This window comes from Anas platyrhynchos, chromosome 1 (assembly GCF_047663525.1).
Source record: "Anas platyrhynchos isolate ZD024472 breed Pekin duck chromosome 1, IASCAAS_PekinDuck_T2T, whole genome shotgun sequence".
NCBI lineage: Eukaryota > Metazoa > Chordata > Aves > Anseriformes > Anatidae > Anas > Anas platyrhynchos.
Window position 1 is genome coordinate 139,918,261 of NC_092587.1, and position 22,615 is coordinate 139,940,875.

General features: G+C 44.1%; 2 protein-coding genes across 4 annotated transcripts; both read right to left on the bottom strand.

The window, feature by feature from the left end:
* Nucleotides 1–5: 5 nt before the first annotated feature.
* Nucleotides 6–5,076, bottom strand: LOC101790268 (lysozyme g-like). Its single transcript, XM_021268043.4, has 6 exons — nucleotides 5,025–5,076; nucleotides 3,619–3,693; nucleotides 2,913–3,002; nucleotides 2,355–2,557; nucleotides 1,952–2,090; nucleotides 6–1,121 (listed from the first exon to the last, which is right to left on the bottom strand). Exons 2-6 carry the CDS (start codon nucleotides 3,659–3,661, stop codon nucleotides 991–993), a joined length of 606 nt encoding a protein of 201 aa, XP_021123718.3. The 5' UTR covers nucleotides 3,662–3,693; nucleotides 5,025–5,076; the 3' UTR covers nucleotides 6–990.
* A 6,829-nt stretch (nucleotides 5,077–11,905) lies between these two features.
* TXNDC9 (thioredoxin domain containing 9) lies at nucleotides 11,906–22,318 on the bottom strand. Of its 3 annotated transcripts, none has more exons than XM_027446242.3 (6): nucleotides 22,167–22,318; nucleotides 21,682–21,755; nucleotides 20,280–20,496; nucleotides 18,053–18,171; nucleotides 15,444–15,698; nucleotides 11,906–13,419 (listed from the first exon to the last, which is right to left on the bottom strand). In XM_027446242.3, the coding sequence occupies exons 3-6, from the start codon at nucleotides 20,466–20,468 to the stop codon at nucleotides 13,302–13,304; spliced, it is 681 nt and encodes a 226-aa protein (XP_027302043.1). In that variant the 5' UTR covers nucleotides 20,469–20,496; nucleotides 21,682–21,755; nucleotides 22,167–22,318; the 3' UTR covers nucleotides 11,906–13,301. The 3 variants fall into 3 exon arrangements, with proteins under 3 accessions (XP_027302043.1, XP_027302032.1, XP_071886992.1); XM_027446231.3 differs by having other exon boundaries at nucleotides 22,111–22,259; XM_072030891.1 differs by lacking the exon at nucleotides 22,167–22,318 and adding an exon at nucleotides 21,879–21,903.
* Nucleotides 22,319–22,615: the final 297 nt, after the last annotated feature.

The following is a 22,615-nucleotide window of genomic DNA, read 5'->3' on the forward strand; positions in this document are numbered from 1 at the left end:
AAGAATTGGAATACATCGTTTCTCTTTATTTGGATTCTCTTTAAACCAAAATTTGCACCCAGACCCATCCGCATTGAAGAATACTTTCAAACAGAATTTATACACCCAGAGCTAATTCACTCCTAATTAAAAGGCAGGGTACCTGGCAGAGGGACAGAAGCCGAAATGCACGCTTTGAAACTCAGCGGGCCCCAGCACAAACACGCCAAAGGAAAGGAGGAAAGGCGGTGAGTTTCATACCAGCACTATCGCTGTAATGCAGCTCCTGGGGCAGGGATACCCGGGGCCAGCTCCTGCTCAGAGTGTGGCTCTGTAACAGAAAGGTGATTTGTGTGCCCACTACAGCACTTGTAGTGTTTCCCATTTAGAGGATTTCCCCTGTGCAAGGCTGTTTTTCTCCCTCTAGGGGTCACCAGCCCTTAAGGGGCTCCTGGGCTCACGGGAGCACCAGGAGAATGCTTGGTGGTTTACCCCACAAGGCTGGCCCCAGGAATAAGCAGCTAACAGAAGTGTGCAGAGATGGAAGACTCAGAGAGGAGCCTCTTCATTGCCAAGCAGCCAGCAACATCAAGGGGGAGGAAGATCTTAGCTTGGGGGCTTCTCCCTCCCGTTGGCTGGGGAGAAGGAAGGAGGTGGACGTAGAGAGGAGACGGCAACAGCACAGCCCATGCTGAGGGAGAGCTGCTTGCTGGAGGGATGCACAAACAGCCCCAGGTTCAGCCCCTAATGCAAGGAGCTTCCTCACCCAGTGGGGATGTCCTCAGCTGCCTTCTAAAGGCCCTGAGCTCGTGGCGTGTTGCCCCTGTCAGTCCCCTGGAAGGCAGCACTGAGCTTGCCCATGGGCAACTGGGGTGTGCTGGAGCAAGCAACGTGCCGGTGCCACCAGCACTGCTCCTGCCAGGAGCCCTGGAGGAACCGCTCTGGGTACTACCATCACTACTGGGCTAGACTATGTGGAGGAGAGGGTCTGTGGTGGGGTCGGTTGCTGATCTAGAACCCATGCCTCTTGAAGTACTGGGCCCGCCCGATCACGCTGTTGACGTAGGAGTTGTCTCTGCCGCAGGGGTCTTCGTCGTAGACCTGGATGTTGCTGATTCTTGCACGGTAGGCACAGATTCCCCCTGGGAAGAGTTAAGAAAGAGTTATCATGGGATTATAAATGAGAAATACAGATTTAAAAAGTAAAAATTCCTAGTATAAAGGGCAATGCATCTCATCAGACGTATACAACAGCTTGGGAAGTTGCTAATTGTGTGTTATTACTGAAAAGTGATTCATTTCGCAAAATGCTTATTTGTATGGTTAAGAAGCCCCTGATTCTCTCCAAATGTGGGTAGGAACAGCATGCTGGTCCCACAAAAGGCTGCAGTCTAAAAGGATTGGAGAGCAAGAAATAGCAAAGAGGGAATAAAACAGCATGCAGATAACACGGGTGATGAACAAACCTGTATCTCAAGCTTCCTTGACCCAACATATTAAAAAAAAAAAGTAAAAAAAAAAAGTAAGGGATGCTAAGATGCTATAAAATCTGCCAGGTTGATGATCTTTTCCCTTTAAAAGTGACACCAACAGATGCACAGCACTCCCATCATTCAGAGGCCTTCGCCTCATACAAACAGAAAGTGATCATCTGGTGTTGACTAACTGTTATTAGAATATTAGAAAGCTTATTGAAATATTCATATTTAAAAAAAAAAAAGGCAGTGTGGGAATGAAAGAGGAACCCAAGGGAATAATGTGTAGGATATCACACTGAACCTGTGTGAAAGTGCCTTGCAAATCACAAGTCAAAGCGCTGATGGTGAAAAGTAGAAGAGAGGTGTAGAAGAGAGATGTAGTAGAGAGAATCTCAGCTGTTAACGTCCTGATGGTGCCAGTAATGCAATGTCCCCTCTTTGTTTCCACATATAACCCCCAGCATGTCCCCACTGCTGCATGGGGCACGCCGTACCTCTCAGCTGCTGGTCCCAGGTCCAGGTAGGGTGCCTCGCCCGCATTTCATTGATCCCAAGCACCAGCATGGTCGAACACTGGTTGATGTGCTCCTCGCTGTCCCACGTCCCGTAAGGCTGGTGGTAGCGCCTGTCGATCTGGAAAAGTCAAGCAAGAAGATCGTTTTCCCTTCGAACACAACCACCGCTGTAGCTTCACCTCGTTTTAACACTCCCAGTCCATGATTCACAGCAGCGACCCAACTTGTGATAAAACTGAGGTGATAAAATGCAGTCTGCAAAGGGAGTGTGTCCCAGTGTTGAACACGGGAGGCTCACTGGCCAAGGTGAAGCCCTGAGAGAGGCAGACCCTTGCCATGCTGCCACCTGTGGGCTCTTCTCTCTCTTGTCTTGTGGCCATACCTGCATCAGGCCGAACCTCTGCCGGCCCTGGTCCCAGCCGTTGTCCAGCAGCAGGCCGGCACGGCTCTCCTGCGAGATGATGGCAGCGATGAGCGCCGGGTCCAGGCACAGGTTCCTGGCGACTCTCTTAATGGGGATCTCGTATTTCCTCAGGCGAATGATGTCTGCGTCCGCCGTCCTCCTCACAGCAGCAATGCCTGCAGCTGGGGGAGAGGCAGCCTTACCCACCCGCCCTTACAAAAACGGGGTTTGGGGAGCGTGCTGATGCTGGTGCTACAGCTGGTGAACGGGTGTGTGGGGTGAAATGGGGTTTGCTGCAGCTCCCTCTACTTACAGGCTGAGGATCTTGCCCGTGGAGTTTGCCCTCCCACTTCCCACCAAGTCTAGAGGCTTCACAACACCTGCCACATTTTTGGGGCTGGGGAGAGGGCTTTCTTTCTCCCTCTTGGCTAATTGAGTAGCTGCAGCATGTTTAATTTGGTGGTGACACCAGGCAGGCACAGCATCCCTCCGCCAGGTACAGGTAGGCCGAGAGATCAAGCGGTGCGTGGTACCTACCGCAGTCCGGGGCTCTCACGGCTGTGCAGGAAATCGTGGGGGCTTGAAGAGCATTTATATCGCCATAGCAACTGTAACTCGCAGACGGAGCTGGAAAATGAGACGGAGGTGTTTGGAAACATGAGATCTCGGAGCAGTGTCGCACAGCTTGCTGCAGGTGAATGCAAGGCAAGCACGAGGCATTCATTCATCCAGGCCCGTAATCAAAGCGTATGTCATGGCCACTGCTCCCTGTCAGTGACATTACCGGTGACAGAGGGCAGGAATTTGTTCTTTCCTAGCTGAATAGGTTGAAGCAAATGAAACTGATGATGATTTACACAAATAGGTGTCCGCCCTGCTAAGTGTAAAAGCCGGTGTGGGGGAAGGAGACACAGGCTCCACATTTACCTCACAGGGCTCTTTCTGTTTAGTGCCCCCTGATGCCCAGCACCCCTCAGATGATGGCTGGGAACATCTCCCGGGTGTCCCCACAACCTCACGGGGAATTAGCTGAGGAGAACGTGTGCCTCAGCCTGGGCAAATTACCCCAATTTCCTCAATAACTGAGGAATGAATAGGCTCCGGCAAACAGCCTGTGACATTTGGGAGACCTTTCTGAGTAGGCAGAGAGGTCAGACAAGGCTAGCTGGGTATGTCTGTGACTCTGCAAGCAGTTGAGGGCAGGGTGCTTTCCCCAGCAAACCAAACCCGCGCCCAGGCTCACCGATCAGGGCCGAAAGGCCCAGCAAGAGCAGCGCGGGGACCATGGCGATGGCTCTCCTCCGCTGCCCCAGGACACCTGAGAACACAGAAGTTTGCAAAACGTGAAGAAGTTGGTGGTGAAATTCAACAGCCCTGAAAAAAGCGTCCATGCCAAGAGCTCCCCCTGCTCCTCCCCAGCCCTGGGCTCTCCTGTCAGCTGCTGGCTTCAGGGGATGGTGCTGGCAGGACAAGCAGGTGATGGAGCCCTGTCTGCTTCTTATTTCCTAATTATCTGGGAGTTTTTGGAGGGATGGCTCCTCCATCTCATGTGCCACCTTGCTGTCACCATCACATTAAGAAGGAAGCACCAAACCAGGGCCAGCAGGGACTTTTTTAGCCCATTGCTTGCTCTCATGGCCCCTCTTGAACACCCACAGCATCTCTACAATGAGGAGGCTCAGTACATTTGCTTTAAATATACAGGTGTTTGACATCCAGTGTACTACAGAGTACATAGATCTCTCTGTTCAAAAGGCAATATGGCTTTGGAAAGCCTTTGGGAAAAACACGTTGCCAAAAATCAAGCAATACAGCCCTCATTTTGCTGCTGAGAGCATGCAGAGCAGTTCCAAGGTTTTGCTGTTAAAATAATATTTCTGCATTAATTCCTGTGTGTGACAACAGCAGATAATCACTTTAGTAATGAATGCCTCTTGTGTTTATTAATAAAATTCCAAAATATCATCAGATAATAGCTATTGGCTGAAAAAAAAACACGTTGATTGCACTTGCCTTGCTGGTGAGGGCATTTAACTGAGCATGTTTTAGAGCTTACAAATGCCTTTTTTTTTTTTTCCCCCCCCCAAGAATATTTCAAGTACAAAACAATGCCATGAGCCTTGCAGGCAGTCATCCTGCAATGCTATTAACACCTGAAAATGCCTTATTGATTTTAGTAATGCCTGACCTTTTCTTCAGTCTAATAGGTATTTCCACTGTAAAGCAGACTGCATGGATGCCCAAACTCAAATAGGCCACCAATGTCATCAGAAAGACTCCCTTGCCCTGAGAGAGATCATTCAGCCCAGCAAATGCCCACTGCCAGAGCTGGGTTTGTGCTCAGCAGCTCACTTTGAGTCCAAACACTGAGTATTTGCAAGCCTGGATCCCTGCAGCCTGACCCAATACCTCTTAATTCAATGGCAAATCCATACCTAATGCTGCAGTTTGTAGCTGTTTCTATAAACAGAAAATTGTCACATTATAAGGTTTTAAGGCATCAGCCTTTTTTTAGTCCCATCACAAAAATCACCACAAGCCTTAAGCAGAAACAGGGAAACAATTACAAAATTAACAGCATGCTAAATCAAAGCCAAAATCAAGGCTTCTGCGTCCACACAGATATTCTCCGAGTGGATTCAGACTCACCTGTCTTCAATCAGCCTTCCTCTGAGGCAGGTCACTTGATGACTTTTATATATATGGGTATGAAAAGGTACCCACCCTCTGGGTTTTGGAATGTTAATTCCTGTTTAGTGTGATGACATTTGTTATAAAGTGTAACAGGTAATATATAATAAGAGCTTTGAACTCTTATGTTTTCTTTCATCCGAAGATTTGTACAAGCAGTGGTTAGTAAGACTCAGGACAATTCTGTGAAAGGAAATAAATATTGTTTTTCCTCCATCAGTGACTACACTGATGCTCCATAAATGACTTACAGAAAGCATTGCAGTGAATCAGTGGCAGAGGCCAGGCAAAATTCAGATCCCTGCCTGGTGCTCTCCTTCCTTTACATCCCAGATCAGTCTGGGCACATTTCTGGAAGGGTTTTTGTCTTGTCTCCCCAAGGAGTTTAGATTGGCAAGATTTTAATTGAATATCAAACTTTCACATGATTTCCAAAAAGGGATGCTGCTGCTGAGGCAAGGAGGAAGGGTACTGATATCTCAGCAGTTGAAGTCAGTGGGGGCTTGCAGAGGGTTTGGGACAGATTTGCACCACGTGGCTGAGACACTTTTTGTACGTGTAAGTTACTAAAACAAATTAGGGGACTGAAAGATTGTCTGGGAGGCCAGTGGCCTCTAAGCCTGTCTCCCTCCCCACGTTTTTCTCTTCACCAGACTCTGCCTAGCATGGGTGTAGGCTAGAAACGTAAGAGTTCCTTCAAATAGCTTTCTTTTTGTTATTTAATAAATGAAAAATCAATGTATTTCTCTCTCTCTCTTTTTTTTTTTTTTTTTTTTCCCTCTCTCCTTTGTGCTTTAGACCTGCTGAGTACGAAGCCCTATTCCGGACAGATACACATTTCTAAGTTCAAAACAAGCGAGGGTTATTAGTTGTTAAAGCACGGGTGATGATCAAGTGGGCCTTGCCACCTTAAAATCCCTGAATACAGCTATCAAGGACTTAGACCTCGCATTAGTAAGAAGGAGGGAAGCTCCACTGGAGAATCTGGCCCTGTTGTTACACAAGGGTTGGGTTGTTAGTTCAGGTGTCTGAAATCACTCATTTATTTGGGTGAAAACATGGAAATAATAGAAATCTTTCCAAAGACCACAAAATGGCTAGGCATTCATTCTTCATCTGCAAACCTGATGTTGTGTTACGGTGTCTTGGACTAGAAGAAATCTTAATTCTTTTACTACAGTGTAAGATTTTAAATAATTCAAGGTAACATTTGACATAAGGTACTAATCTATGTGGTATCTTTGGAAATAACAGGTAGAAAATAGAGCCATCACATGTACAATGTGGCTGCAAAGATTTCCAAAGCAAACAGCGACCAAAGAAATGCTGGAAGAGAGGAAAGACAGAAGAAACAAACTGGGAAGAGGCCAGAGTGCACAGCTTGATGGCTACAAAATCAGTAGATACATTCATTTGCCTCCTATAGAACAAGGTGATCTTATTGGAAAGAGATGTATCCTCTCTAATAGATGGAAATATTTGGGTGTTGACACCCAGGAACCTTTTATAAAGATGGTATCATATTAGTGGTAATAAACCAGTCTTCCTCTGTCACTGAACCTGCAATCAAGTTGATGATTTTGGACTTTTTTTGTTTGAAAGTAGCCTCTGATCGTAGGTAAGATTTCTTTCCTAATGGGTCTGTCATTCATTAATGGTCCTTAAGAGAGTTTTCAGTTTAAATACCGATTCTCTTTGTTATGTATGTTCTCTCTCATTTAGTGCCCACAGAAAGATTTTCTGTGCAATTCCCAGTACTGTCACATGAATTCTTAATGCCCGCTCTGCGTTGCGTTGTTGTTTATTTACTTCTTGAATTGTGGCTGCTATTTTTAAAATACAATTATTTTTATCTGTGCTGCTGTATGCTGTCAGATCCCTGTGGCAGACTCCTTGTAGTCACACAATTCCAGCACGAGGCCAAATAAGGGGGCATTTTCTCAGCAGCATTATGAATGAGATTTTTTTTTTGGTGCTAAACACTTCCCTATCTACACAAAATTTGCCGATTGCCATCTCTTCGACTGAATGCAGAGAGCAGGCAGCCTTTGTGGAAACAAGGTCATGCTCACGTAGCTGAACGGGGCAGGGCTCTGAGCCAGCTTGTCCAGGGCACCGCCATGCGAAGGGACCTGCAGGTCCCTCAGACACCAAGATTTCTGGTCTGCTCCGTGTAAACCCACAGCAGCAGATCCAGGTGAACCATTTAATGAGAGCGAGCCACACCTGCCACCAGGATTTTTCATGTTTGTGCTAGATTTAATTTGGAAAATGATGTCAAGCACCAGATAAAATCTGCCTCCAACCAACAGGAGAGACCACGTGAGCTACCGATTTTATTTTTTCCTCATTTAATCGAGGTATAATCAAAACGCAGTATCATTTTGAACAGCATTACGTACTGCATATCATTCTCTGCCAGGCTGAGGGCTGTATCGTCATGTTTGGTGGGATGGTGAGAAAAAAAAAAGCACCTAAAAGCACCTGGAACGACATCCATGCTAATTACCGCCTCTTTTTGTGCGTTTCAGCTCTGGTTTCCTAATATCTCCTGGCAGGTGCGTTTCTCAGGCTATCCCTTTTGTCTGGGATGTAATTACAGGTAACACCAGGTATTCACAGACCTTACGACTACTTTATGGGGAACCTGCCCATGCCCACTGACGCATGTTGGATGCCTCGCACTAACTGGCCAGTTAAAGATGCATCTGTGGCCTCCCCTCTCGGGCTTGTTTTAGACCCACGCCTTTCGTCTCAGGCAAATCCTCTAGAGCTGTCTCTCCCACTGTTTAAAGAGACACGGACAAGTTAATAATAGAGTTTCTTTTCTGCATCTAATATACCTTTGAGTAACAACAGCAAAAGTGAAGTGAGACGGGCTTCACGTTTGTGAGGCATGAGGCTCTTGGTTTTCACTGTGCTCTGAGCTGAGCAGCTGCTGAGGGCTGGGCTCCTCCCTTATCTTGCCATACAGAAGAACAGGGTTTGGCATTGAAACATCCCACTCTGCACAAAGCCTCTCTCCAGCCATCGTGTGAGAAAACTAAGACCAGAAGTATTTATGAAAAGAAGAAAAAAAGTGTTTTTTTTTTTTTTTTTTTCTCTATAACGAGACTTTGAATTTTATCACAGGGAAGACAACCTAGCAAAGAGCTCACTGGACTGGATCTTAGGAGACTTCAGTTCATATCCCAGCTTAGACATAGAAATATCACCCAAAAGAAGTCATTTAGAGTTCAAGCCATGAGAGGGTGTGAGCTCATGAAGCATCTGTCATGCTCCAAAGCTGTGTTCCAGGTAGGCCACTGAGATGCACTTTTGCTCCTGTGCAAGCCTCAAGTGGCCCAGAGCAGCGTGGTCCTTACCTCCTAAGGTCTGCGCTCTGCTCTTTGTATCCCGACATCAAAATCCCTGTGTGGATGGGAGTCTGCAGCCCGCACTCATGCATTTACTCACAAAAATAGGCTGTGGAGCCTACTCTGTTTACACCAGCCACGGCAGCAGCAAGACCAATCTTGGTTGGAAGACACCCTCGTGAAGGCAGAAACCCCCACTCAACTCCCTTTTGGGTAAAGCACTTACACACCTCACCAGGACCAGGTGCATCTGAGAGAAAACTGACAAACCTACTCCCAAAATATGGATTTCAGGAAGCGGCTGAAATGAGGTAGTGGAGCACCTAGTTCTTGGTGTGCCCAGGTCCTCCTCCAGCAAAGCTAATCTTGTTTCAGTCTCCCATGTATAAAATGAGGATAGTACATTAGTGACTCACAGGGATGGCGAAGTAACATCTCTGAATAATTAACTTCACCCATTAATCATGATAACTATTACGAGCTTTTCTGTGTGCCTGGAATTCATGATACAAAGCACCGAGGTCTGTCAACACTTGGGAAACCAAACAGGAAGCACTTTCTGACATTTTTTTCTAGGGCAGCACACTTACAAGATGAAATAATTAGCGAGGAGGAAGGACAGGACAGGAATTAATTTGTTTTTATATGCTGTACTCACCTGGTTTTCATACAATGTCATCCCGGGAAAAGCCAACGTTTACTGAAGATCGCGTGGTTTGTGCAGAAGATAAGTTAATTAGGTCCAAACATATTTAAAAGGAGTCTGATGTTGAAATCGTACCGCGGGGCAGATGATGTTTGAACAGGCTGTGCTCAAGAAACGCAAAGCGCAAGGAGACAGGCTCACTGCTGAGCTGACACAGTTATGTGGCTCCTGCAGCAGAGGTGCTTTATTTCAGGTAGCTCAACCCCTGGTTGTAACAGGCAGTCGGAAAATCATAGCCTTAGAGCACGCATTGCGCGGGACCTCTAAACGCAAGATTTCTTAACAAAAAGCATCAAGCATCTGCCAGCATTATGTGCACTTGAAATTAACTCACCAAATTTGAGCTTTTTATTTTGTGACGGTTTTGTACTGCTTTAGCCAGTTTGCTGTGTTAGCTTACATCAATGGAAGGGGTATGAGCGTACGTCTCCTTTCACACATCTGATACAGCACAGGATTCTCCAGGGGATGGATAAAAAGGAGGGTCTGGGAGACTGGAACATCCAAAAGCACCTCCGTCGTATTTGTGAGACTTAACTCTGACAGCTCCCCAAGAACAAAGGAGCAGGCTAGACCTTCAGAGCAACAAATTGCTCTGACGTGGAAGAACTATTTACCTACTTATCTATCTATCCTTTAAAAGAAGGATGAAGAGCAACACCCAGTAACATCAAATATGCTCCAATTCTGATTCCCAGAGGCTTTTAAACTCGGGAGGGTATCCCTGACCCTCTAGTTCTAAAAAGATGGATCAGCCCCCTACTGACAGAAGATCCCTTCGAGAAAAGCAGAGTACAGGTATTGAGCATGCAACGAGTCCAGAAGCCAGGTTATTTTTGCATCAAATTGATGTGTGCACACGTACGTGTAGGCGTGTGTGTGTGTAAGGGAGGAAAATGAGTGTCAACATTCTGGTTGCTCAAAACCCGAATTTCCTACAGAAATTTCTATAGAAAAGCGTTCCTTTCAGAACTTCCAGGAGGGAAATAGCACAATGTGGGTTACTTGGAACACAGAACTGGGAGGCATCAAATCATCACCAGTCTGCCTTCCTCAACGGCCTTTATTACAATCACAGGGGGCCCAACCTACAACAGGGGTCTGAGAGCAGCTGCTAATTTGTTCCCTGCTCCAGAGCTTGCGTCTCATTCAACCCCTTTCAAGGACTGAACTTCCCAAGTCCCAAAGCTCCATTTAATCTTTGGGTGGATTCCTCACTCAGAACATCCCAAGCACAACATGGGCTCAGTGGAGGATCAGCACACGGACAAGCTTGCATCCCCTGGCACGCAGAGCTGAGCAGCACCGGCCTTGTTCAGCTGTTATTTTCCCCAAGCATTAATGATTACTTCACGGAAGCATCAAGCACTAATCACTGCTAATGTTACATGCTGGGCTCATGCTTAAGCCCCATAACTCCAAGAGCTGCATGTGAACATTTTCTCATCCCCTCATTGCGTAAGACCCTTCCACGGCTGACACGTGCCAGGCCAGGCCCCATTTTGTGATTAGCCCGGGTTCAGGAGTCCCAGTTAGTCACGGCCTCACACACACCATCCTGCAGCCGTAAGCAACTGGTGACACGCAACCCCTGCCTTTTCTAGCTATCGCGTGTCCTCAACATCTTTTTTTGTCACCTTTATTGCCACTACATCACTGTTGACAAAGCCAAGCTTCACAACTTTCAAGTTTGTACAGCTGACATCTCGTTAAATTAATGTTCTTTGTATTGCTTCCTCTTCTAGCTCGCTGAAGGACATACTATCATGGACATTTCACTATTTAATCTGTACCTCTGTACTGCTTGAGCTTCACCTCACGAGAAAAAAAAATTGTTCCTCAATACTCAAACTAAAAGAATTTTCCACATTTTAACGAATCTCTACATTCCACCCAAAACGAGATTAATAGACGTGGACTGTTCATATCAAAGCAGTATGCAGATCAGGAGCAGAAAACCCACCAAAAGGACCATTCGGTGACAGTTTAAATCTTCATTTAGGACAGAAAATGCAGAAAGCAGATGTAAAAGTACAGATCTGGAGCAGGCAGATCCATCTGAGGCTACTACTTCAAAAAAAAAAAAACAACTAGTTAGCATACACCCCCCTTTATCCAAGTCGCATGTTCCTGTGGACCCCTTGTATCAGCCCCAGAACATGTGTGGCCCTACCAAAAGCCAGATGAAGGAACAGGTCGAATTGAAGATTAACCTAGAAAAAAAAAAATCAACTTAAACTGCCATGAAACCACTGCCTCCGATTAGCATTTACACTGAGTTTGTAATGGGACTGTTGACACGTGGAACCGAGCAACCTTTAACACCACAATATGTCAGAAACCTAACGAGCTACTGCCTAAATGCATTTCCAGAGAGGCTGCAACAATTTAAAACACGATTTAATATTCCCACAGCCTAGACAATGTAATTAGTGCTCGGAGATAAGTCCTGCTAATGCACTCCTAGCAAGACTGTTGGAATATGAATTACCTAAATTTAATTCCACGCAACCAGATGCAAAAAGAACACTTGTTCATTCAGAGTTTCTGCACTGAAAATGAGATCAACTTGAAGCAAGTATGCTTCCAGCTCCTAGTATGCAGCCACGTGGCTGCATACATCTCAAACTGATTGCTTTCTCAGTGATGCCTTAGACAGAACTATAGTTTGTTACAAATCTAGAAAGAGCACATGCAACTTTCTGACAGGCCCTTATTAACAGAGAATGACCCACAGCACCTAGATGACTTTATTTGAAAGGATGCAAAAGTCAACGTTAGAATTAAAATAATTTTATTTCAATGTACATGAACTGAAATAAAATAGAATCATTGTTATTTTTAAACTTAGAGTAATATTGCTGGGCTGGCCCAATCACAAGCACTCTCCACTACAAGGCAGCATGAGTAACTAGACCCAGTTCATCATTTTCTGGGCCAACTGAATTCCAAGTACTACTGTCAAAGGGTCCTCCAGCACACAGCAAACTCTGTTTTTGAGAACTAAGACAAGCCATCGACACTTTGCCTAGGCAGAAGCTTTAAGTTGTGTTCCAAGGAAGATCTCCCTTGAAAATCCTGTCCATTACTGAAGAAACAGTACACGGCATGCTGCGCTATATCTAACAGATCAAGGCTTCTCCCAAACGCTTTTCTCTAGCCTACCCTCCTGTACAAAGCACCTGCTGTAAAATTCACACGTTCAAAACCACAGAATCATACAAACCCGCAAACAAGGCTGGTTTCAATATGCTTGTTGCTATGTGCTATTACTCGCTGTGTCAGCTTCCACATGCAGCGTACATAGATGGCAAAAGGGCATTTCTCTTGACCACCGCTTTCAGAAGTTGTCTGTTTTTACAGCTTATAGTGCAATACGATTAAGTTACTCAATGTTGTGATATGGCACCATAAGGTAAGCAATCTTCGTTAAAATGCACAATTCCTGGTACTAATAATTTGCAGTGCTTTTACCAATAACAATAAGATTAAAGAGAACTGGAAAAGGAACTGATAGAGAAAATTCTTAGAAGTGTCTGTTGTTCCTTTAATGAAGAAAATAAAAAAAAAAGGGAATTGTCAGATTCAAGGAAAATGATGGGGAATAGTTCTTCATACAACACACTTAAGTTGTGGACTCCTTGCCATGTGAGGTGGATGCTAAGAAGATGCAATGAGGACTTCAAAAGATTTCTTTTTATCCAGCAAATGCTTTCAGATATGGAGTTCCCCAAGCCACAGACTGCTCAAAGTATGTTTTGGGGAAGCACCGCTATCTGCTCACCCTTTTTTTCCTCCCCTCTCTTCCTTGTGCATCTGCTTTTGGCCACTGAGCCTGGATATTAGGCCGGATGGACCTTTGATCTGTCTTGGTACAGTTTGTTCTAAGTTACTTCAAAACGCTTCATAGATGTACTCTCAGACAAAGATGTACTCTTCATCATTTGCAACATATTATTTAGATAGGACTTAGATTGTTGAATTACAAATGACCTCCAAAAGAGGAAAAAAAATATTTAAGCTTTCTCCTGATATGACCCAGTTGTATAAAACTGTATAGAAAAGTGAGCGTTATGTGCAGATGTAGTGAAAAAGCAATAAGCTTTATAAAAAACATTCTTAAAAATGTACCAAGCATAAACAAAAGATGATTTACAAACACGTTTAGCTATTTTAGTCATCATCAGAATCTGAATCATATTTCTTCCCTCTGATGGTCTTCTTCTCCAACTTTGTGAAGCTTGTTCCAAATTTCTTTTGGTTTTGAAAAGGTGGCTCCATCAAGTTTCCACTAGAGGAAAAGAGTAAGAGGTGTTGATTAAAGCCTTATTTTTGCAGACAGTAAGCAGCATCTCTAATTACTTTTTTCCTCCAAAAAAAAGAAAACCCACAAAACACTAAGAAAATACAAGCCTTACTCCCTAAAGTGACCCTAAAAAGCACTGTGGGATGACTAGCATAGCGCTTTCTGGGCAAAAGGGCCTGGACAACAACAGCTAAGACAGGAATGTGAGTGTATACAGCATTTGTGATCAGAGCTCCGCAGGAAAAAAATCTGAAAGGGCTTTTTGTAGCAAACTGATGGCTCTAAGGACAGCCATTCATCTTATTAAACAGTAAACAGGGAATTACACAGAGGCTTTTTACACCAAAGGAAGAGACAAGAAGTACAAAAGAAAATAAACCAGGAAGAGACTGTGGAATAGAAACAAGAGTCAAAAATGGGTTTTGTAGCACCAGAAGACACTTTGTTCCACCTCTACCTAGGCCAGATATGGTAGTGTCCTTATCTGACACCATGCACAGCTGGTGGGGCATGGAGGGACCCACACCTTGTTCCCGACGTTCACATAAAGCTGGAGGTCCCACATGTCCTACAGCAGGGGTGTGCAAGAGGAGGATCCCCCTCCTCACTTAGGGTGTATGTGCTTTTAACTCACATGAGCTGTGAGGGGCTTGCATCTCAATGTCAGAGTGAGCAATTAGAACCTCCTGGAATTAGCTACAGAAGGGTGGTGGGAAATTGCTTATTACCACTTTGTAAATAACATGTTACTGATATTGATCCTAAATACACAGTTCAATGACTGCTAGTTAATTACATATCAGTAATTAGCCAATATACCACTCGAATCCTGATTTTGCTGAGATGATGTGACCTGAGCAGTTCTGAACAGTTTTTTTTTCCCCTCCTAAATACAACGTATCCTTTCACCATCTGCTATTCCACAGACTGAAGGAAACAAAAACAACCAAAAAAAAAAAGAACAGCAAAAATTGTTTCTAGTCTGTTAGGAGAAACTCCAGGGAATACTCAAAGGGATGTGTCCAAGAACGATCAAAATTTAGCAAATTCAGTGCAGCTTAGTTCAATTTCACTGAATTATTTCTCCCATAAAGGGTGTTGCTGTCTAGAATAAATATCCAGACTGCCTTTGATTCCGTTGTGTTTGCTTCATACTGAACTGCTAAGTGGAATTACAACTTGTTTTGAATTATAATTTCCGCTTCACTCATCAGAAGTTCAACAGATAATTAGGTCTTTTCCTTTAAGATCTAACAATGCCTCTTGTCAAACTTTGGGAAATAGCCATTGAAATGAACTATATAAGTACATAAACTTATATACTTTATAGACAAATAAAATAGAATAAAAATATAAATAAAAAAGACACTCAAAAAAAGACTAACCTAAAAAAAATACAGATTTTAACATGACTGGAAAGCAAAGCAGAAGGTGCTGTATCATTTACAGAAAAATTAGGCTATTGTGGCTTTTAGCTGCCTTGTGTACCAAAGTCCTAAATGCAGGCAGTTACGATGATTATCTTATACTGCCAAACAATTTGCACTTCTTTATACCGTCCATTGAAAAAAAAGTCATATGCAATATGGATTAAGGAGCCTCTTAAGTACAACCTACAGTTTTCACTTAAGCGGATTAAAATGCTCAAGCTTGACTGTATTGCAAGCGTGACATCTAAGCTGTTGTAGGAAGGATTACATTAGACACGTGGCTGGGCCAGGCTTTATCAAAGCAGGGTTGCTACCCTGTAGCAGCAAACAGCAGGAGCTGTGTTTGTTTTTTATTCCTGTACAAAAATGATGTTATAAAGATAATAACATCTTAGTATGTTGCCAAAGAGGTGCTCTTTTCTTTCCCTTGCTAAAGTACACAGAAGAAATAACTGGACTGAACTCACTTGTGTTTTAAAGCATACAAGATATCAAAGTTACAAACTTTCAGATTCATCTGTCTGCAAGGACGTTCTCCTTGCACTGTATCTGAAAATAAACCAATCACAAAACAATTACCTGTAATTAATTATGTCTGCACAGCCTAGTCTCCACTCCAAGGTCTCTGTAGTGAAGTCATCCGTGTTACCGAGATCAGTGAAGCCAACAACATAGTCTTGCGATTTTCCATCTTTTATTAGTGCTAGAGTGGGGATTACTTTGATGCGCAGTCTCTCGCATAAGAAAGGAGATTTTTCTGCATTTAGTTTCAAGAATTTTGTCTCAACATGCTTTTTTGCCAATACGGTCAAATGCTTGTCCATTATCTGACACCTGTCGAAAAAAAACATATAAAATGTTTGTTAGACTCAAGCTGAAGAACACGTGCATTACAGAAAGTTAAAGAAGAACCATAAAGAGCTATTTCTATCACATTACTTCCTCAGATATGACCTATGCAATTAAAAATTTAGTCCTGAGAGAAGCTGTGTTTTAAAGGTAGCCAGATTTAACAACTAATAGAATAATGCCCTGGAGCACCTTTAACGCACAATTACACCATGCATTTCTCTTGTTTCTTCCTAATTACACCACCCATGCACCTGACAGCTTCCCTCATTTCTTGAGGCCTCCATTTATTGATGGAATTTCCCTGACTTCTATTCTTCCTGCTTCAGCTCCACTGACTGTGAGCTTATAAAGCTTCTCTGCAACAGATTTCACATCTTCATAAAAGTACTCTGCACACGTTACAGAGCTTTGTTTTTTTAGTCTCTACCTCCACAGCTGAGATGCAGTAACTTGCTGCATAGAAGAAATTATTTTCAGAGTGTTTCAATAGTGCCATAAGCAAGTATTTCACTTTTCTGTTAAAATGTAGTAAGAATGAACATACAATAATTGTTTCTCAGTTAAGGGGCAGTAACATGAGCTGCTCAAAATAATTGTCAGATGGAAGACATTTGTAGGCTTGTCATCTTTGAGTGGTGAGGCTCAGCTGCACAAACTCTGTGATGTGGCTGTCCTTTAACTAGAAGGGAGGCTGAATAGATCAGAAAGCTGGAATGGGCAAGGATGAAAGCAACTTGATACTGTAGTTGGAAAACCTGACACACCAGCTTCAAGCTGGTTGTCACCACTACACATTTCACAAAGTACTTTCTCTAAAGTTCCTTCTCCTGTCTGAGTCTTCATTGGTACAGAAAAACCAAACACCCCAAACATGTTCTGAACTAATTATTTGCACAGATATTCTTTCAACTTTGAGTAAAAGCTAGCTGAATACAGCTGCTCCAAATATTTTGAATTGTAGAATGGTTTTGGTTGGAAGACCATCTAATTCCACCCCCCTGCTATGGGCAGCGACACCTCCCACCAGACCAGGCTGCCCAAAGCCCCATCCAGCCTGGCCTTGAGCACCTCCAGGGATGGGGCACCCACAGCTTCTCTGGGCAGCCTGTGCCAGGGACTCAACACCCTCACAATAAAGAATTTCTAATTTCTAGTCTAAACTTATCCTCTTTCAATTAAAACTATTTCTCCTTGCCCTATCTCTGAATGCCCTGACAGAGTCCCTTCCCAACTTCTCTGTAGGCCCCCTTTAGGTACTGGAAGGCCACTGTAAGGTCTCCCTGGAACCTTCTCTTCTCCAGGCTGAACAACCTCAACTCCCTCAGCCTGTCTTCATTCCTAACAGAGCTGCTCCAGCCCTCTGATCATCCTCATGGCCCTTCTCTGGACCCACTCCAACAGTTCCATGTCCTTCTTACATCGAGGGCCCCAGAGCTGAATGCAGCATTCCAGGTGGGGTCTCACAAGAAAGCTCTTTCAAAAATAAACTCTACTTGTACGAGTCAAATATTTAACTTAGAAAACACAAGACATATGCCTCAGTGCATAATCTGGATTTGACCTCTTCCGATTTCTCACATTGAAGCTGTTTCAGTTTATGTTCCATAAATGAGAGAAAACATAACTTGGGGGAAAAAAATAGGACAACCGGCTCCTCCTTCAACAAACAGCTCTATTTTGCAATTGCTTTTTAAACAGAAGACATTGAGATAAACCCACCCAGAAATAGCCTACAACCCAGAACTTCTGAAATTCTTCCAAGGAAGTGGGAGATCTTATTTTAGGTTCCTATTTCGAGTCAGGACATAGATCTAGGTCCCTCACACCCTAAAGAAGTGACAATCACAAAGGTACAGGCCCAAAGGGAAAACAGCTACAACTGGTATCCACAAATCCTTTCAAAGTCAAAACGTTGAATTTTGAAAATGCTTAAGACAGGATTTCGTTTACGTTTTGGTTTTTGGTTGCCAGAACTGCCCAGAATATCTTCATCTGGAATAACCAAAGAGATCTTTTTGAAGTTGCTATGGTCACTAAATTTAGAGCTGGCTCCCTCCAGCTAAATCAATAATGAACCACAGCAATCTCTCAAATGCTGCCAGAGAAGTTACGCATTTGTGTTCTAATCAACTATGCAAGAGGGGATTAATCCTTGTCAAATCATGTCAACTTTAGTTGGAATCAAAAGCTTTCAGAGGGAAGAAAGTATTGGAAGAAAAAAAAAGGCGTTTGCATGCTTCTAAGAATCTGTATTTACTTATGAGATTTGAAAAGAGCTTTTTTTTTGTATACATCTATAAGCAAAAGGTTGCTTGAACATAGCTTATTTACCATACCTGAAAGTTGTATCTCTATAGAAATGGCAAACCACATTTTTACTTTCTTTGACTTCTTGGAAAAAGTCTCTCTCACTTGGGATTTCTCTGTACTCCCCATGTCCTTTTGAAAGCCACTCCTTATGGAAAAGGAAAGGAAGTTAATTAGTATTTAGTTAGTCCTGCAGCTGTCATGCAAGCTCTACAGCTTTTAAGGAAAAAAAAAAAGGAGGGGGCTTCAGTAAAAACCCATTTCATACAGTAATAGTTAGAAACAAATTAGGCAAAGGTCTCTAGGCCAGATAACGCTTCTAAATTGCCTCCTTCTCAACAGCAGGCAGGTAGCTGAGCACCTTCTTGTTTGCAAATACAAGTCTTGTACAGAGTTGCTCACAAATCTGCAGTGCAGCTTCCTCGTAAGATTAGACTAGTTCAAAGAACACTGAAAACAAAGTTGTCAGAATTAGAGAACTGTAAATCTACTCTAAAGCATTTTTGCACCCTAGAAGAACTTGTCTAAAACTGACTCAAGCTATAACAGGTTATTTCTTTTGATCTTTCTACAAAAAAAATAGGAAGAAGTAAACCTGCACAAACATGATGTTTATCTACTGAATATAGACTGAACATGTCTTACTAAGAGACAGGCTTCCAAAAAAACCCTGACAACACAGGTGTGCATACCCATTACTCACAAAGTGAAGGGAGAAACAGAAATCCACGAGCTAACATTTACAGGCAATTTCAAACCTGCTTGACTAAATGTGAAAATACAGTCTGGGAAAAGATGATCCCCTAGATTTTTAAGACATGCAGTTAAGAAAAAAAAACAAGAACAGCTTCTGATACAGAAAATTATACTGTATTAAAACACATAGACTAAGCTAAATGATTAAGAGAGAAGCATGACAAAAACATGACATTTCAGCTTTCAGTGCAAAAAAAAATTACCGTTCTTGATCTTGCAGTTGTGTGAGTTAAAAAAAAAAAAGGGGGGGGTGTTGGAGCTCCTAGCAAATCAAAGACTTCCCGTAGACTAAATTACAGCAGAACAAAGGATTTCCTGAATATTTTAACATGAATGTTGGAAGAAATTACATGAATAAGTTATAATGATGCAAATCACACACTGACTTATGCTTCAACAGCAGATAAGTTAATTTTCCTGCACATTCTTATTCCAGAAGAATGTGGGCCATCTTACTCCTTTTACAGAGCAGTATCCTACTTTAAATTTGAAAATGCATGAGAACAATGAGGTGAGATCAAGTACCATGAAACATTTTTACAGGAGAACTAACATGTTAACATCTAGAGCATGTCAAAGTATTACAACTTTTGAGAAAGGACAACACTGGAGTCGAATACAAACTGCACTTCTGAAGACACACAAGCAGTGTGACACCTTCTCTACTTCCATCTTTAGAGAATCAAAGCAACTAACTCTGCCTCTCCTGCAGCATCCCAACCACACAACATTTTACTGCATTCCCATTTGAAAGCATGCTATTAGCCACCACAGCCAAAACATCTCCTTTCAACCCAGTCACCTCCCCCTTGTCCCTATTTCTCTGTTTAGGTTTGCATGAAGTTAAGTAACCTATGGCTTCCCTATTTAGAATTTAGGCCTCACACCATATGTTACCAAAACTTTCTTTTCAGGAACACCATCTATGCTCAAGGAGACTTTTGGGGGAGTATGAGGACTACAATTTAGCCAGATATACCAGGGACCAAAGCAGAATTCCTTTTCTGCAAGAAAAAATAAGCAGTCATACACAGCCAACATTTAATTGGAGTAGAAGAAGTGGGACAAAATTCCACCCTAGAACAAGAAGAGACCCTGAATCTTTCTTCTGCAAAATACCTTAGAAACGAACAGGCACCATTTACATGCCTTAATTAAGATTCTCCAGGATTCATACACCAAAACAGCTTACAATTAGGTTGTCTGTGAGACTTATGACTTCAGATGACAACATTCAGTGAATAACAACACACTGAAATCTCTGTATTATGCTCCTTGTCCTGTCCTTATCATAAGATAATCACAGAGCTTCCTTTCTCCTGTTAAAGGCCACAAAGCAAGCACACAGGAACAGAGATCTGCTTTTCGGATTTGTTTAAAATTAACAAAGTACAGAAAGGTGAAGAAAGAAAACACTTAGGTCATGCGTACAGTTCCCCTAGCATTTCCAAAAACTATTACATTTTGCACTTCAGGAGTCTGTATTAGCACAAGACTTACCTGTTTCTGCTGTTTGGCCTTTTTCAGTGCTTCAAGCCTCCTTTGCTTTAGGCGTTCCAATTCATCTTCATCCATTTGGTCCAGCTTCTGCATTTCCGCATCCAGATGTTCTTCTACTACCTTGGTGGTCTGAAGTATTTCATTCTCCAGAACTTTCTGGAGAATTTCAACAGACGTATCAGCAGCCATCTTTAAGTGTAAAGCGATCCTTTCAGATCTGTGAAAAGAGCAATACACAGAATTTACATGTAAAGAATTTTTACATAATGCAGTTGACATTGTACAGAAATAAAAGGCAATGCTGTTTAAAAACTGCAGCACATGGATATGTTCCTTATCAAAACCCGCTCCGGGGAACATCTGCACAATGAACACAGGTAGCAAGAAGGGCTCCAGTCAAGCCCTATTCTTTCCATCCCAGGGCCAGGTACTGACAGCGCACAGGAACCTGAAATTACTAATCAATACAATGAAGTAAAATTAACAAGTTCCAAAGGAACAGACATCCTGAGCCACATCCGCATACCTTTAATTAGCGCTGGGAAAATAGAAGATGCAGTCCTTATGACTCCATCCTTCTGGGAGAAAGGGATATCTCAGAATAAGCCTAAGCAGTGTTCAGCATGTGTTTTCAACAGTTTAAATGCATTAAGTACCTGATGTGTATTAACATATTTGAATCTGAATTAATGCTCCTCACTCTTTAGCTAAAAGGAAGGGCACTCAACAGCAACCGCCTTAGGCAAACACGCTGCTTCATTTAATACAAGAAAACTGCAATTGCAAGCACCACCTTATGGCAGCCAGGAAAAAGATTTAAAAAACCCCAGAAGCCACTATCTTAATTGCTTTGTGAAGACACGCAGCTAAAATCATTTCCTCTAAAACTCCCCCTCTCCAAATGCTTTAAAAGGCAGAACATATCGAGACTAGGGGTGCTCGGAGAGCTAGGAGAACAAAATAGATAGTTCTCCTGAATAATTTTTTATATTACATTACAAAAAAATGTCACTGTAACGAGTGACAGCTTTAAAATGGAAACACATGGACAGTGCACAATGACCCTAATCAGATTCTTTAGCTGCTGGCCACTGGTTTGATGCACCGGATCTGGGTTCTAGAATACTCTCAGCAACATTTTAAAATAGCCAAAGTACCAGAACCACTGACTTTGCAAACACCTTGCATACAGAGGCAAAAACCCATTTTAAGTTGTGATGGGCAGGGTACCAGCACCATGGCAGTACTCCAAGTTTAATGCAATGTCAGCAGTGTTGCACTAACGCCACATGTACCACAGCCAGACCTGCTCTGGTCTGCAGCACCTTATGTGGGGTCTCTGTTTGCATCTCCTTTGTCTTTCTTGTATTTTGAAAGAATAGAAAGGTAGTAAAAAACTTACCAGCACGGCTCGCAGCCCACTAGGTCTTCAGGAAAGGGCTGAACGCTGCTCGGACAGGGCTAGGAAGCCGTGTGCTGAAAGAAATAGCATGGAAAAAGAGAAATCAGCCCCTCCAGCCCCCACTACCGCCCGAGCGCTCCCGGCTCTCCCAGCCACACCAGCGGGGCTGCGACCCCCACTCCTCCCACAACACCCACACCTCTGCCGAGCCCCGCCCGGCCCCTCTCAAGACACAGCCGCCCGCGCCGAGCTCCCCACAGGGGGGCGGCGGGGCCGGTACCGACGCAGGCGCCGCGCGGCCGTGACGAACAACAGCTGCCCACGGCGGGCGCGGCCCTTTAGCCCCAATTAGCTCCCTACCGGCCCCGTGGGCGGCCTTTGTCCCCACCCCGGCCCCCACGGCCCCCTCACAGCCCCGCCGCCGCTCACCCCAACACCGGAGCCGCCGCCGCCGCCGGTGCCGCCGCCGCCCCGCCTCGCCTCACCTCAGCCGCGCCGGTCGCGCCCTGCCGGAGTCTCGCGAGATGTTGGGAGGGGGCGGGACACCCCCCTCCTCCCCGCTCTGCCATTGGTGGAGGCGGCTGCCGCTCCAGCGCGCGCGCGTGCGCGGCGCTCGGTGAGGGAGGCGGCGGCGGCCGTTGGGCGGCCGTTAACGGGCGCGGTGGGGGCTGAGGCGGAGAAGGGAGGGAGGGCGGGGAGGGGAGGGGGCGCTGCTGCCGCTGCCATGAGCGGCCCCGAGGTAAGGGCGGCCGCGGGGCGCCGTTGGCTGCGGAAGAGCGAGGCGGCGGCGGGTGTGTGTGCGAGAAAACGGGGATATTACAAACGATTAAAAAAAAATAATAAATAAATAGTAATAATAAAGTTTCGTTTTTTGGCCTTTTTTTTTTTTTTTTTAAGCGTTTCGTGGAAATGCGGGTGGGTGGGTGGGTGCGGC

What these genes read in the sequence shown, in the direction of transcription:
- LOC101790268 (XM_021268043.4), bottom strand. Translation starts at nt 3,661, where the DNA reads ATGGTCCCCGCGCTGCTCTTGCTGGGCCTTTCGGCCCTGATCG. An exon ending in CGTGAGAGCCCCGGACTGCG is followed by an intron (nt 2,558 to 2,912) that starts GTAGGTACCACG and finishes CCTCTCCCCCAG; the next exon opens with CTGCAGGCATTGCTGCTGTG. An exon ending in CTGGGACCAGCAGCTGAGAG is followed by an intron (nt 1,122 to 1,951) that starts GTACGGCGTGCC and finishes AACTCTTCCCAG; the next exon opens with GGGGAATCTGTGCCTACCGT.
- TXNDC9 (XM_027446242.3), bottom strand. Translation starts at nt 20,468, where the DNA reads ATGGCTGCTGATACGTCTGTTGAAATTCTCCAGAAAGTTCTGGAGAAT. An exon ending in AGGCCAAACAGCAGAAACAG is followed by an intron (nt 18,172 to 20,279) that starts GTAAGTCTTGTG and finishes CTTTTCCATAAG; the next exon opens with GAGTGGCTTTCAAAAGGACA. An exon ending in GCAGACATAATTAATTACAG is followed by an intron (nt 13,420 to 15,443) that starts GTAATTGTTTTG and finishes CTTTTCCTCTAG; the next exon opens with TGGAAACTTGATGGAGCCAC.